The sequence below is a fragment of the Limanda limanda genome, chromosome 5 (assembly GCF_963576545.1).
Source record: "Limanda limanda chromosome 5, fLimLim1.1, whole genome shotgun sequence".
Classification (NCBI taxonomy): domain Eukaryota; kingdom Metazoa; phylum Chordata; class Actinopteri; order Pleuronectiformes; family Pleuronectidae; genus Limanda; species Limanda limanda.
This window is the reverse complement of record NC_083640.1, coordinates 18,810,177-18,826,457: the sequence shown is the minus strand read 5'-3', so window position 1 is coordinate 18,826,457 and position 16,281 is coordinate 18,810,177. Positions and strand designations below refer to the sequence as shown.

General features: G+C 44.5%; 2 protein-coding genes across 2 annotated transcripts; one reads left to right on the top strand and one right to left on the bottom strand.

Annotated features, from left to right (window-relative positions):
* Positions 1-2,797: 2,797 nt before the first annotated feature.
* Positions 2,798-10,187, bottom strand: rnf180a (ring finger protein 180a). The gene is made up of 4 exons (XM_061071900.1): positions 10,026-10,187; positions 4,929-5,166; positions 3,891-4,016; positions 2,798-3,003 (listed from the first exon to the last, which is right to left on the bottom strand). The coding sequence occupies exons 1-4, from the start codon at positions 10,185-10,187 to the stop codon at positions 2,798-2,800; spliced, it is 732 nt and encodes a 243-aa protein (XP_060927883.1).
* Positions 10,188-14,273: 4,086 nt separating this feature from the next.
* On the top strand, positions 14,274-15,548 carry htr1aa (5-hydroxytryptamine (serotonin) receptor 1A a). Its single transcript, XM_061072119.1, has one exon. The coding sequence runs from the start codon at positions 14,274-14,276 to the stop codon at positions 15,546-15,548; it is 1,275 nt and encodes a 424-aa protein (XP_060928102.1).
* The last annotated feature ends 733 nt before the right edge of the window (positions 15,549-16,281 follow it).

Genomic DNA, 16,281 nt, shown 5'->3' with positions numbered 1-16,281 from the left:
GCATACACACCCACTACCGAAACAGCCCTAGTACGGAACGGGGTTCTGTCCGATCCGGCTCCCTCTCCTCCCCCCCTCCTCCTCCTCCTCTCTCCTTCCAAACTCCACCACTTTCTACACACCAACCCCACCCCCCTCCCCTGCACCACCTGGAGTGTTCACCTTCTCCTCAGCGATTCACCTTTTCCCCTCTAATACCACCTCGACTGTTCTGGATCTGTGCTGCTTCCTGCCCGCTAGTGCGTGAGGAGGAGCAGGTCTGTTCCCGGACGAGCCTCGGAGGAGTGCAGGGAACGAAACGGATGAGATCCTGCGACTCCTCTCCGCACTGCCTCGAGTCACCTTCACTCCAGTAGCAGCAGCAGCAGCAGCACACGGTGCACGCTGCAGGTTCACACCCTACAGTCTGGTTCACACCCAGACCCAGGGCTCCAGCAGCAGCAGCACACGGTGCACAGCGGGGGGTTCACACCCGGACCCAGGGCTCCAGCTGGCTGAGGGGTCGCCTCGGACAGGCTGGTGATGTTGGGAGGAGATGCTCGAATTCAAGGACACTCTCCAGATGCAACCATGTCTTGGGATGGCGCGTTTCCATGAAGCACCAATGTAAAGACGGGGGGCGATAGCGATCTCTCCCTTCGCAGCCTCCTCACCGCCCCTGTGCCGGAGGACAGCGACACGTCCCCCCCCCCCCTCCCCACCCACCAGAGGGACAGAGACAGAAGTTAGATCCTGGCGTCTCGCTGCGGATTCAGCTCCAGGTGTCTCCAGCTCCAGCTCGTCGCCGGGGCCTGGTTCTAACCTTGGAGGGAGCCGAGCAGCCGCTGCAGGCCTGACGTGGCTCTGTGGCTGGAAACACTGCGCACCCAAAGGACGGAATACTAATCAGGCCCATCCAGTCAGACCCCCCCCCCCCCCCCCCCCCCTAAGCTGCTGACATGGACCGAGCCCCTGTCTCCACCCAGAGAAGAAGTGCAATCACATGAATACCACAGTGCAGGCGATGTGAACGTGCACTTCATTAGACTTCTTCATGCTCCTCATATGTAGTAAAGCTCCCAGTGAACTGCGGATCTGCTGCAACACTTTCCTGGTTCTTCAATCAAATGATTGCTCATCTCGTACTGTTACTCTCACGCTATTATTTCCTCATCTTTTATTCTCTATGTTTGAATTTCCTGTTAAATGCCTCTTTTTTTGTATTGTCTCTTGTTGATCTTACAGTTTGTCATGACGCCTTTCATATTTTATGTTAAAACCCCTTTGTTGCCTTGTTGTTGAAATGTACTTTACACATACACTTCAGTTACCTATTGATTACCACTGGCACAATGGTTTGAACCCTTATTCTGACTAAGAATGTATTTTATAATGCTTTATATTATCTATAACCCTTATCAATATGATATAGGCCTATAGACACACAGTCTGGTTCACAGTGACCTACGTCTAGTTAAGGTTGTTTACAGGGAAGGTGGGATGTATTTTTCATGCATCTGTAATTAACTTAAGTAGATTTATTTAGGGGTAATTTCGGGTAAATGCACATGAATCCAAAAGGAGCTTGTGGGTTTGTTCTGCCACGGATAGGAGATTGTGTGTAAGATATTTTTGAATTGTTCCATTTCAGTGCCTACATCCCTTTTGTGATGTATTCAGAAATGTGAACACAAAGAAAGTTTTATAAACGCCATCATGTGTTGTAGACACTCGCCCCTGCAGCATTAACACAGAGATGCACCTGGTAGTAAGCAGATTATTTGAGTGTTGATCTCTGAGAAGAAATCTCATTGTTAACATGGTTTCTTTGTAAACCAGTGGACTCATCTTAAATGGCTTTTATTCCAAATACGTCCACTCAATTTAAATAAATAAACACACAGTAATCAGTGTTAAATTGCAAAATGAAATTCCCTCGTTCCCCGGATTGCTTTTGAAAGTGGTGGTGCCACTTTTGAAGGCAGAGGTCCAACAATGGCCCCAAATTATCCAGCTGTCAACAAACCAGACTCCTTCACATGACTCATTAGGTCACTATTCTAAGCACACTTTTTTTAAAACAAGAACAGTAAGTGATCATAATATTAAATTTAATTTATTTACAAAATGTTTGATGGTACATATTTAAAACAAATGTACAATGGGTTCATAATAAATATTTGAATATATGTGTATATTTTTAGCTCCTCCTCAGCTATTAATAAACACTTTTGATATATTATTTCCAAAAATGAAGATGATTTGCCATTTATAATATTTATTATAAAATATTCCAGTAGTAAGGAGGTGATGTACGGCGATGAACTGAAACACAAAAGTTCATAAAACAACAAAACAAATGGTGCAAAATCCCGCCAGAGTGCAAAATGTTGGTTTGATTTTGTTTACTGACTCCAAAAAGTGCTTACTAAAAGTCTAGTCCACTTGGCCGTGCTGTTAATCAAGAAAAGCTTTATTTGAGTGTAAAGTAAAACACTGCAGCTAAGAGGCTGTGATATTAACTTCCACAGTCTACAGGGACGGGACATGTTGTGGGACATGTTGTGCATCATGTGGAGACGGAGAACAGAGAACATTCCCAAACAGCCGCTACACCATTTCCCCATTTCAATCATTTATTAATGAGAGACAACAAGCTGGTACACTGTTGTTTTCCTTCCACCACTCCATCCCACCTGCTCGAAATCTGTACATATACACATACTGCATATATAGCCTTTAACCTTACTTTACCCTCGTCCTGGAGTGTCTTCACTATTCCCTCTCTCTCTTTCTGATCTCACTGTTTCCAGCAGCGTCAAAAAGAAGGGAAGAAGAGGTAGCAGAGGAAGCAGAATATGAAGAAGCCGATGACCCAGTTGACTGAATAGATGTAGATGATGACCATGTCCATGTCAAAGCGCCAGCCTCCAGAGTCGTCCTCAAAGTCCAGAGCATCCAGACGAAAGCCTCCTCCACGGGAGAACTGCCGCCTGGCGTTGGGACTGGGCTGTCGCTGGAAACCTGGTTTGGGCGACAAATGAGGAAACTCAAAATTACATTCCAGCTTAAAAACGTGATGAAACACTGTGAAATAGTTACACGTTCATTTACTCTTTGAATTAATGTCAGTTTGTGACAATTGATTCCAATGTTGACAAGAAAAGAGTAGAGAAAAAAAGTATAAAGAATGGCAGGTTACTATTAAAGATGTCAAAATCATGTGCTCAGTGAGGTTTCAGTGAAATTGGGCACTAATGAAATAAAGAAAAATGTACCTTCTGTGATCACACACACACATTACATGTTTGTTTTCTAAGGCAGCTCCAGAATTTAAAATATGATAATTCTAGCCAATCACAATTATATATTTGTCACTGTAGAAATAGCATAGCAACAACAAGCAGAAAAATAATATTTACAGAAACTACAATTAAAAGTCTGAAACTAATTGGGGTTGGGTGGATGTCCAGTGAAACACTTCTTAGGTGGGTGCAGCTCAGCTGAGTGAATCAGGACTGGACAATACACACTTATCTGTTTGCATCTGAGTATTTGATATTGTTAATATATTAATTATATTAATATTGATAATAATTAAAGATCTTGAAAGTCCATGAAACCCATCTATCTAACAAAATCCAGTAGGAATATTTACAAGTTGATACATTTACAGTGAGCAATGAGAAATGGTTAAATTATATGCACTTAAAATGTGTGGGTGATTTAAAATGTATAAAATATCAAGTTAGAGTGGCTTATTAATTTTACAACAATAAGTGCCTGTTGATGTTTTGTTGGGTGCGGTCATTCTTTCAGGTCACAGGTTTTTTAACTAATATATAGAAGGGTATCTGGAGTTGAACACAGGTAATACAACAGTCTCATGGGGACAGTATTTAGAAACTTGCCTCCGAAGATACGGAAGAGTTTCCTGCAGCTCGGTAAAGGCCACTTGGCACAACTCGCTTTCTGAAAATTCTGTTTCCTGGAGAGGTATTCCTTTGGGAAGAACGTTCTCGCCGTTTGGTTCAGCTCTGTGAGAAAGACAAAGAGACAAACGTAAGAGCAGCTCAGTCACGCCTTCTCTTGTTCTCAGGCTGGGGAGATAATGTTTGATTTACTCATTGTATTCAAAACGAAAGAAAGAGAAAAGAAGCAGCAGATGAAGCAGCACTCGACTCCCTCATTTTCTCCTTGTTCTGTCTCAGTGTGACCTTGGCTTTGGTAATCAAAACAAGAATGCAATCTACCATCCTTGTCACCTAATCACCAACGAGAGTCCTCAGTGTGTCTGCAGTTCTCGTAACCGCGGCCACTTGCGTCTTTTTATGGCCACAGCCGAGTCCCTGCCGCTCACTTTCTCCTCCTGCACAAGTCCAGAAGTAGGTCACCGTGAATCACAGAACTTCATTACTCATTCATGGACTTGACCAAATAAGACTCGGTCCCATGTAATCAGTGTGCAGTGATCGTGAGGTCTCATAAAATATGCATATCTGTGTGCAGCATGAGAGTGCACATAACATAACAGTATTGTGTTGTATTAAAACAGTGTATAGCATTCCCTTAATTCATCATAATATGTTTTCCTGAAATAGCGCTTATTGTTTCTGTCAGAAAGCAGTGAAGAGAAATGTTGAGTTCATGTTGGACACCGTCCTCTCAGTGTTACTCATCTGGTCGGAGCTGAACTAAAGGTCTACCGTGCTCCCTGTGGGACATGTGCAGCTGGGCCCTCTGATCACATGCAGCTGACACGTCATCAAGCTGCAAATATACATGTAATTATGTGTCTTTTCTAACATTATATTCATCTGAAAGTAATGTTACTGACTCATGGTGGGGTTCGTTTTTAATAGACATTTTACTGGCAGCTATTATTCGATTCAGAATACTGAAGGGAGGCATAAGTAGGAAGAGTAAGTCCTTATTTCCCTTTAGCTCACCCTTCTGGAAGAAGACATGCGTGATGATGGTCCTGCAGAGGGGGCAGGGGGTGTTGGTGGGACTGCTCTTAGCCAGAGTCCTCAGACAGGGTTCACAGAAGACGTGGCTGCAGGGGTGGCACATGTACGGGCTGAAGTACACGTCCAAACACACAGCGCAGATGTAACCCTCTCTGTCCCCGGCACTCACGTCCTCCTCGTCCTCACTGCTGCTGCTGGACGGGTTTCCTGTGGAACTCTGGGTGCAGAGGGGAGAAGCATCCATGTTTGTGAACAAATGTCTCCTTGCATGACTGCGGAGCTGCTCCTTAATGCAGATTAATATTTATGTGCATTGATTCACACATGCATGTGTTCACGTGCAAGTAGATGTAGTTCTGATGTCATCATTTGTTCATGTTTTGGATGAGATTCAAATTGGATTAGTGTCACAATTCAAGTTCTGTTTTTAATAAGAGATTTGATGAGAATGTGACAATAATAAAAATGAAATTGTTCTCCAACTTCACAATTCCATTCAATTTAAATCCAAGGTTTCATTTTGAGCACAGGGTTGTGATTACTTGGACCCTGGGGTCTGATTTAGAAAGCAGGTTTAGTCAAACGTGAAAAGTGTGTGTTAATCCAGAGATAAGGGAAACTCAGGATTTTCCAGTACAGGAACTGAGAAGACTTTAACTCAGTGTGTGAACCCAACCTGCTCACAGGCAGGTTTTCATCAACAAACCCTGAGTTTCTCTGTTTCCCATCCACACCTGAAGAGCCCGGAGAAGCTCACAGATATCAAACACACACTGCAGCTCATTCGTATTGAAAGACAATTTAAATCCTGGTTGGACATTAGTTTGTTGGCCATTTACTCTTTTTTACTCACATGACCTCTTTTCTGATCAATCATTCATCAACATAAGAAACAAGCATCTCAGCCCAGAATAAAATCTGGTCTGTCTTCTTAAAACTGAGACATTCAGACGACACTGCAGTAACCTCGCACAGATACATAAAAAAAACTAAAAAACAGTGAATATTCAGACTCATTAAGATGAATGAATAATAATTTCTCATGGTGTGATCGTTGGCACTGATGGAACGTCCCTATCCTAGTTCACATATTATTTGGGATATTATGGGATATCTGTGAGTGAGAGGCCGTTGCTCAGGAATCTTTCACTAGTGCTGCCATTTATTTTGCTTAAGATTAATGTGCATTGTAATAATTCATGTTTCTAGCTTCATTGGATTAAAAGGGAAGCGCTGCACTTTATCTACCTGTTGCCAAGGTGAGTATGCAAGCTCTATTGACAACCACCATGCACAAACTCAAAGTTCATTAAGCCGAGTTTACCTTTCAGAGTTCAGTTTTTGGCCTCAGAGTTTAAAGCTAATCTCTGACACAAGCCCCTGGTGCAATGAGAGATTTAAAAAAGGATAATTTCTACATACAGCGAGCTTCTGAGACATATTACAGAATAACAGAGAACAATTCAGACACAAGGTTTTAAGGAACATTAACACTACAAGATGTCACTGCACTAGTTGCAAGTGAATCTACCTGAAAATTATTTTTTCTTCTGTTCTTTGTATTTTTCTCTTTGATAGACCCTATCAGAGTGTAAATGTCTTTAACACCTGCCTGTACAGCAGAATAATGTGTGTGAGACGTCGGGTGTGTCAGGTGTGAGTTAAGTGGAGTGAGGTGCCCATCTCCATTTTCTCACATCTTATTGAACAGCACAAACACAGAGAGAGCAATCTGACCCTGAAGTTCAACCTCCATCCACTTCACAGGAAACAGAAGCAATATCTCAGGATATTGTTATTACTGATATCGTAAGGTTTTCAGAGGTCAGCCATACGCCGTTCTGTTAGATAGAAAACATTTTGTTTACACTGCTCATCGGCAATCGCCTCTTATTTTAAAGTAGTAAGCTTTTACTCCATGCAGCACAATTCATCTGCCAGCCCCTTCCCTTTAAATGTCTCTCCTCTTCTTCAGTATCTTCATCGTGACGTCTCTCCCATGTGCTCCTACACCAAAATCCACATTCCGCCTCACATTTCCAAATCCCAGCTTTAACCCACATGAGAGGATGCATCAGAACCCGTATTGGGAACGGAACCCCCAATTCTTCCGTGGACCTGTGTCAGCAGATCCCCGGGGAGCAATGTCTGAAGCTCCAGATTTCAGAAAGCCTGGGGGTGCGTGCAGGGTAATTACCACTCTCTCACCCAGGGGGAGCTCCAGGGAGTTCCCTGTCACACCAGCTCTGCCTCCCAAGGTGTGTCATTAACACAGGAGAGACTCCAGAGCCTGTGGATCCCAAGTTATAACGGGCTCCGAGGCTCCCCCCTGGTTACATGCACTGTAACATGGCAGCTTTGTCTTGGTTACCTTTAAAATGTCTACATATATGATAAATATACCTGTTCACCATCATGGAGAAATAGAAATGAATAAATCAAATGAATAAATCAAGAGTTGAATAAAAGAAGTAGACCAGGCTGGAGGTTCATGTAGGAGCCACTCTTGCACAAAACTGAATAATTGAAAGTGAATAAAGATAAAGGAATCATAATCCTTCAACCGATAAACAACTTACTGCAACTAAAACCACATTTCAGCTTCTCTATAACAGCAATTAGACCGACGGCATCTAATACATAGCACTAATCGTCTCAAACCACGCAGGATGTAACCTCTTCCTGTGGGAACACGGATGGTAATAACTGCTGCTCTGACCTTTGACCTCCTGCAAAGCTCTGCAGAAAGCACAACAAGACATTTTACTCAGGGCCTTAAACTTGGTTTTCCACAAACCAAGTAGGCAAAGTAAGAGGGAAGCAGTAAAGTTAGGACGGGAGATGAACGAATAAAGAATCTTCTTTGTCAAAACTGAAAAGTACATATCTGACATCTGAGTGAGGCTTTGTGATCGGAGAGTTTGAGTCCATACAAAGCAGAAAGACATGAATGAGAACAGCTACTGTTGACCTGCCAATTGCCCTCCTATGAGCTCCTATGCTGATAGAAGGAGTGCTGTGGATGGACTGTTACACTTATCGCCTCCCAGGAGGCGATAAGTGTAACAGAGCAAAGATAACACGATGCAAGTTCAATAAACTTTGATAATGATAAATGAGCAGACGGGCTCATTTCAGTCTCTCATGAATAAATCAAAGTTTAAAAAAATAAGTAACTGGAAAAAATACCCCTACTCAGTGGTTGTCTGAGAGTTTGGTGAGAAGATCGATACCAGCTTCTGTAAATGCATTAAATGTGGAGCTGCATGGGGCGATGGGGCAATTAGCTTAGCTTGGCATAGAGACTGGCAGCTGAGGCAAGGAGCTAGCCTGGCTTCTTTTTGTTGTTGTTCAAATACATGCTACCAGCGACACTGACAAACCCTGTGTTGACTCAACCACAAATTACATTACTATACATTTCTGCTTGTGTACACATTATAAAACAAGACACTAACCTTGAGTTTCTTACATTTGACCTTTAATTTACTCCACAAAGTTGTTTTTGTTTTCACCTCTGTCATTGGTTAGTCTGTTTGTTTATCAGCAGCACAATTATACAAAAACTACAAAACAGATTTCCTCAAAACTTGGTGGAAAGATTCAAAATAGACCAAGAATGAACCCATTTCATTTTGTTGCAAATCCAAAGACAAATGGGCCGAACCGGGAATTTGTCGATAACTTTCTCTAACATTGTGAGAAAGGGTGTTTTTTTTATACTTTCACTGATTTCCCAGGGAATCATGCATGAATCAGGCAGACTGATATTCAGGAGAGTGCAATTTGGTGTGGATCCTAATAAAAATCAGGATTTAACAGATTTAAATATGGTCAGGGGGGTAGACTACCACCAACGTGTAACTGAGATAATATGGGTTCAGCACTGAATCAGCAGCTAATACATCAATGGTTAGCACTATGACAGAACAAACAACAGAATAGTTGCAGGGCTCAGTGGAGTTATACTGAAAACCCATTATAGTTTAGGTGTGCAATAAATGTTGGGTAAGTTTGGGCAGATTTAAAAATAGATACATTTTCCTCAGGGTGGATTCTTCGTGAGACAACTGACACAATTCTATTTGTTAGATCATGTGAGATGTATATAACCACATCGTGGCTGAACGTCAACACACCACCTCCAGTGAGCCAGAAAGAGGAAGATCTCAGCTTAAAATAAAAAACAATCAGCAGGAGGGGACGCAGAGTTAAGAAATGGATATTCTCAGTGTCAAAGCAGCTAATTCTGTTCAGCCGTCTGTGATACGGCAGTTAGAATAAATTCAACCCGCCGACACGACTGCAGATCTGCAGCAGCCAATCAGAACGGAGTCTGCTCTTTTGTCTGTCGGTTGTGAAGGGCTCTCTGCCCAAGCCTCATCGTGCAACTAATTCAGATGTGACCCCACTTTAAACCTCACAGACAATGGCTGTTGAGATGAGCCTGGTGCTGATAGGGCCGCTGAGTCAGACACACACATACACACATATATAAATGTGTCCAGTAGCTACACTCATGCTGTAAAGTATAAATACAGTGAGAAGTAGCAGAAGTAGATTTTTGTACTTTTTGTTATGTACACACACACACACAGGCAGCTGATACTTTCTTTTCTGCATTAGCCTTCCATCCCTAAAAGGCAAACAGACCTTTAAGTGGATGAGTTAGGTAGGTGGTCGACTATATAAATCTCACAGCATCATTTGAAATACTTCACTTTGCTGTGTCCACTTGTTCCCTAAAGTCAACAACCAAATGGTGTTTTCTTCTTCTGTGTGAACTCTGGTGCTGATAAATGCTGCACATGACAAGAAGAACCTTTGATTTGATGAATGTTAATCGTTTGTCATTCTGCAGTAAATGTTTGACCCTTCATCTCCCAGGTTTTCAGTGGCCACATCAAAATCACATAGGATTTGCTTTGATTATTGTATCAATTGAGAAAAGGGAGAATTGTTTTATAATTCAGTCATTTAATCACATCTGCTGTAGTTCCTGACTGGCAAAACATTTGGTAAACAAACCCTTCAGCAGATAGTCGTAATAAGAAGGCTGTTAATTGCGTCATTCACCTGTCTGCTCTCCAGTTGACTCTGTCTCCACCTCTCCCTCCTCCTCTGCCTCCTCCTCAGACACTTAATCCTGTTTTTCTCTCTTTTAATCATCCTCCTCTCTCCAAACGGAACACAGGGCGGCACCACTGCCGGGGTCACGGCCTGACTCATCACATCCATCACACCGCTGCCTTCTTCCTCGCCATCTTCCACCTCCTCCTCCTCCTCCTCTTCTTCACCCTCCTCCTCTTCTCCTAACTCTGTGCTATGACGGCTCTGCGATGATCTCCCAGTTGCTGGCCCCGTTCTGACCCCCACCCAGAAAGGATCTGGCTCCCTGGATGAACTAAGTTGGTGGCGGTGCCAGGCTCCTGCAGGTCGCCTCTGAGGAGACAGAGGTGTGGTTCTGGATTGGATGGGAGGCTGAGGGAGAGAAGAAGACCCGGCTCTCATTGTGGGCCGATGAGATTGGGCATTTAAATTGATGGGGGTGGTCTGGGAGCAGGCAATACTGGGAGGTCTGAGACATGTGTGTCCTCTCTGGAAGTTGTGTGATCCTTCTCTCGCTTCCAAAGAATTACAGCTGGATGAACTTCCAGTGCTTCCTGTTCCTCCATCTCCATGCGTCTCAGTTCTCTCAGTCTTCCTCTGCCTTTGTTTTCCTCTGTCCCTTCCTTCTACATGTCCAACACGGTGTCTCTCCTCCTCAGTTTCTTGGTTGTCCTCTCTCCATCGTCCTCTGCCGTCCTCTCTGCAGGTCTTTCTGTGGGATTTCCTCCCCGGCAGGGCAGGTCTCGTCAGATGCTCCCCACCGCCCGACCTCCCCTCTCCTGCTGGATCTGCACTCCTCAGACAAGGTCTCACTGTCTTTAAACAGGAGGTGTACGTTTCTCTTTCTTCACTGGCGTCCTCAGTTCCTTGACTTCCACCTCTGCTTGATCCATTCACACCAGAGGCCCCCGCATGGCAGCTCATGGCGTTGGCCTTGCAGCCCCCTCAGGCACCAGCAGAGCGTGTCTGACTTCAACCAGCTAGCATGGTCTTTACCCTGCCATCCTTCCTTCAGTCTTATTTCTGCCTCCAACTTCTTCTGGACGTAAAGAGTGCAGCTCTTTTTTCCAGAGTTCGACGGACTGTTCCAATGCAGAGGAGGTGCAGGGTGAAGCCCTCTGGCCTGGTCCGTCCTGGCCCCGTTAGCCCCCTGGGACATTCCACACTGTTGACAGAGACAAAGTCCCTCTGGTGAGCCGCATTACAATAGTTGCACAGTTCCCGGCCTCACTATTGTCCTGTGTGACCTATAGAAAACACATCTCTATGCAACCACTGAACACACAAAATAAGATGAAAAAGCCAGAGCCACCTTTTTTTGATCACATCCATACCATGGTGTCAGCTTTTTTCATTCTCCACTCGATAAACAGAGCACAGGGAGAGTGTGTATATGTGTGTGGGTGTTTGTGTGTGTGTGAAGTTGTCATATAAATATAATAAATTTTCCTTCACTTGATGTCCGTGTTTTGTTTCTGGCTCGTCTTTGTCAGACTTGCACGTAAGAAACTTCTAGACAAGGAGAAACTGTTTTAGATGAAAAATGTCAGTCGAACTTGTTCAATCGCTCTTTTCATCCCCAACAGGCTGCGTTACTGTCTCTAAATATAGAATCTAAGGGTCGAGAACAAAAGATTCTTTATCAGAAGAAGAAACTAACGTTAAGGGGAAAACATTTACATTTTTAGTTCTTTGGTGGTCACCAGTCCAACCTCTGATTATTCCAATGTTTAATTGTTCAGCCTCATTTACATATCCATTATGTTCACAAAATGTTCAAAGTGATCACATGATCACCTCTGTGGGCACAGTCCTACAGGATAGAGCAAGGCTTTACAATGATAATGTAAGGTAGTACTTCTTATTTTGCATTTTGACGTTTCAAATTCTCTTTCAAACGGACATTTCACAAATTAAAACTGAAAATCAGTTGTCACACGGTGATCTGGAGCTTTCGGGGATCTCAAGAAACTGGAGCTCTTGGACAGAGACCCTGCTTAACCCATGTGGAGATCCGACTTTCACCAGCAGTGGTACTAAGATGAAAATACAAGTCATGCAAGTAGTTATTACAATGAATTACTGTCACCTCTTTCACCCAATAAGAAGTGATAAGTATTCAAATTAATCATAAAAATATCACTCATGTACTTTGTTTCTGGCCTAGGATCTACTTAATTTCCCTTCGGGGATGAATAAAGTACTCTATCTATCTTTTCTGTCTTTCTCCTCTGACGAGTGCCAAAAGACAAACTAAAAAAAACCTTCAGCACGTTTTATCATCAAGAAATGGGGAACATAAAACCTTATGAGACACTATGGATTAATTAAGTGACAAATAGAGATGGCAGTTTAAATCAATACGACTAGAAATTATATACATTATGAAAACTAATAAAACTAATTACAAAAGATCCCTTAAATTGATTGATTAATATTAGATTATTAATCTATATCTATTAATATCAATATCTCTGTCCAGAAATATATTTAGCAACTTGAAGTCCTAGGTGAGGGGACCCTCAGCCAACCTGAGATTTGGGTCAACCACCAAAGCTTCATCAGAGGATCCGAGGGGCAGTTGGAAAACGAGAAATTATGCCACACAATATATATATTTTTGTGTATAGTGATGTTGAATCCTAATATTTCAATCATTACCACGGACCAGGCTAATTCAGTCATGCAGAGAGCAAACGTTACTGCCCTGCAAACAAACACACTGTGATGAGCATTAATGTTTCAGCTTTTTGTTTTCATTTAAATCCCCCTTTTAATTTCACTTTCCCCTTTAAATTCTGAATTACATTGTTCTCCTTCAAATGACAGAGCTCCCCACCCCCTAAGAGGTGGCTCAAAGGGTCAGCAGTTCGATCCCGAGCTTCTCGCCTCTGCACGTTGAGTTGTCCTTACGCAAGACACAAAACCTCAAATTGCCTCAGATGGGCGTCCTGGCAGTGTGTGAATGAGATGTATAATAGAGAGCCACTATATATAGCAGCGCTGTATGAATGTGCATGTGGATGGGTGATTTTTTCCTCAGTGTAAAGTGCTTTGAGTGGAAGTTTACTATCATATAACGTACAATCCATTCCATCCATCCATCTGAAGGCACAATTTCATCACTGGTTTTATTTCTCACTGCTGTGCTCACAATATAATATGCAGCAATAGCAATTATTGTTTTTAATAATTGCGCTCTCTCTCTCTCACACACACAGCTTCTCCCCCACTCTTCCATCATCCCACCATTTCCCCCTCAGCCGCAGCCCAGCCCCCTCCCGGTTGCCTCAACCTTCCCACAGTGTCTCACTTCAGAATGAGCCCGCAGTCGTGAGATCAGAAGCCATGATTTGGTGCAGTACCCGCTGTGGACGGCAGATGGCAGCAGCTTTCCTCTCTCTACTGACATGGCGCTGTCCCTGGTCCTGAAACCAGCTTTCACTCTCAACACTGTTTTACCCATTTTACCTTTCTCCCAGTTTCCCGGTTACAAATACAGAAGTTTGTGAACCAGCAGCCTGACCGAACTCGTGTCTTGAGTTCCTCTTGAGCAACGTTTCCAACTGAAAAACATATTTTTCACATCAAGTTGAATTCAACGAGGAGTTAATTTGAAGTGATGAAAGATCAAGTTATTACTACTTGTATGCTGTTATGAAATAAGTTTATAAATATTCGTCCTGGCTGACACCTACCCTTTTAAAAAGCCATCCACGAAATGCTATAGCTATAAGTGAGTCCAAAGGGAAAGGAGGGAGAGGAGAGCTCGGCTTCCTCCTCGGCTGTCTGCGGTGAAGAACTGAGCAACAAGCGGGGCACAAGCACGAAACTCCAGGGCGACCTCCTCGGGGTCTGACGTACCCAGAGCTGCTGCTATAAATGAATTCACGCCGCCACTAAGCTCATATGATTCGCAGTAACAGTGAGCGCAAACCTGCTGTCAACACTCACGGGCTCCACACACACACACGCACACACACACACAACCCCCCATCACACACACTCACAAACACGCCTGCGTCATGCGTCCTGAGAACGACGGCACGAACTCGGTAACTCCAATGGACCCCGGGAAAAGAGAGAGCAGACGCAGCAGCAGTTTGAGGGGCTGACTGGCTGTGTCCGGCACATCTGTCCAGCTGCGTGTCCCCCCCTCCCCTCCCCCCCACACACACTGCTCTGGGAAAGTTGCGCTCCGAGTGTGGTCGCACTATGGATTTTATAACAACAAGCAGCAACGGGAGCAACGCGACCGGCGGGTCCCCTCACGGGATGGACGTGGTGGCGGACTGGGACGAGGGTGAGAATGGCACCGGGTTCGGATCTCTGCCTGACCTGGACCTGAGTTACCAGATTATCACCTCCCTGCTCCTGGGGTCCCTCATCCTCTGCTCCATATTTGGCAATGCGTGCGTCGTGGCAGCCATCTACCTGGAGAGATCGCTCCAGAATGTGGCCAACTATCTGATCGGGTCCCTGGCCGTGACAGACCTAATGGTGTCGGTTCTGGTTCTGCCTATGGCAGCCCTCTATCAGGTTTTGAACAAATGGACACTAGGACAGGATATCTGTGATTTATTCATCTCACTGGATGTACTGTGCTGCACATCATCCATCCTGCATCTGTGCGCAATTGCCTTGGACAGGTTCTGGGCCATAACTGACCCCATTGACTATGTAAACAAGCGGACACCGAGGCGAGCTGCGCTCTTGATTAGTGTGACTTGGTTAGTTGGTTTCTCCATCTCTATTCCGCCTATGTTAGGCTGGAGAAGTGCCGCAGACAGAGCAACCCCTGACGCCTGCATCATCAGCCAGGACCCGGGCTACACCATCTATTCCACGTTCGGGGCTTTTTACATCCCCCTTATCCTCATGTTGGTCCTGTACGGGCGAATATTCAAAGCTGCCCGGTTTCGAATTCGAAAGACGGTCAAGAAACCTGAGAAAACTAAAGACAAGTGCTTAACCGTGTCCCCGGCGATCTTCCACAAGAGAACCAACGGGGAGGCCGGGGGAAAGGGCTGGAAGCGAGGCGACGAGTCCAAAACCAGCTCTCCGTGCGTAAACGGCGCAGTGAAGCACGGGGAGGAGGGCGAGTCACTGGAGATCATAGAAGTTCTGAGCAACTCCAAGACGCACCTGCCTCTGCCCAACACCCCGCAGTCCTCGCAGGGCTACGAGCACATGAACGAGAAGAACTCGGGGGCGAAGAGGAAGATCGCGCTGGCCCGGGAGCGCAAGACGGTGAAGACGCTGGGGATCATCATGGGGACGTTCATCTTCTGCTGGCTGCCTTTCTTCATCGTAGCGCTGGTGCTGCCTTTCTGCGCGGAGAGCTGCTACATGCCCGAGTGGCTGGGCGCAGTCATCAACTGGCTGGGCTACTCGAACTCTCTCCTCAACCCCATCATATATGCCTACTTCAACAAAGACTTCCAAAATGCTTTCAAGAAGATTATCAAATGCAAATTCCACAGACCATGAGCCCACGTGCTCACCGGCACACGCAGTGATGGAGCGGACTGTGTGGAACTGCAAAAAGAACAACATCCAGACTTTTCATTCAGGGACAGTCTCTTATCGGTGTGTGTGTGTGTTTGTGTTTGAGGTCAGCTGATGAAATGAGACAAGACAGGAACTATCGCTCTTAATGTACAAGCTCATGTTTATTCAGTGTTTGTAGCTACAGTATTTAGCCTTTACGCGGCGGCAGCCATCGTTGTATTGCCATCCAAGACGTGTCATTTGCCGAATTCCATGCATTTTTACCATGAGAAACGCAGGATTACCGTCCTCCACCATGAGCTCTGTAGCACCGAAAACAATAAAAGCAGTCAAAGTTTGTCCTCAAAGTCAACACGAGTCAGTTTCTTATTCAGAGAAAAAGACGTGAATGAGCCCAGAGAAGATGACACACGGCCCCATATATGAAAAATCACAGTTTCACTTGGGTGCCGTCTTCATCATCATACATCTTCATCTGCTGTGATCACATGGAGTGAACCATTTACTGTGTTGTTGACGAAGCAGGGCAGTGAACAACTTATCAATTTGCAGTGACAGGCCGCACTGATGATGATGGGAGGGGGCGAGCAGGTTATCAGTGCGTGGTGTGTTTGAGGTCTTCACTGTAGATCCATCAAACCACGCTCAAAGTCAAAAGCAAGTGGAGAGGGTCACTTCTTTTTCCTGAAGATGGAGGCTGATATTACATTTA

Bases quoted from the DNA above. Each gene is read 5' to 3' on its own strand.
- htr1aa (XM_061072119.1), top strand. From the start codon at position 14,274: ATGGATTTTATAACAACAAGCAGCAACGGGAGCAACGCGACCGGCGGG.
- rnf180a (XM_061071900.1), bottom strand. From the start codon at position 10,187: ATGGATGTGATGAGTCAGGCCGTGACCCCGGCAGTGGTGCCGCCCTGT. The intron at 4,017-4,928 runs GTGAGCTAAAGG...TCTTTCTCACAG, and splicing joins GCATGTCTTCTTCCAGAAGG to AGCTGAACCAAACGGCGAGA. The intron at 3,004-3,890 runs GCAAGTTTCTAA...CGCCCAAACCAG, and splicing joins ACTCTTCCGTATCTTCGGAG to GTTTCCAGCGACAGCCCAGT.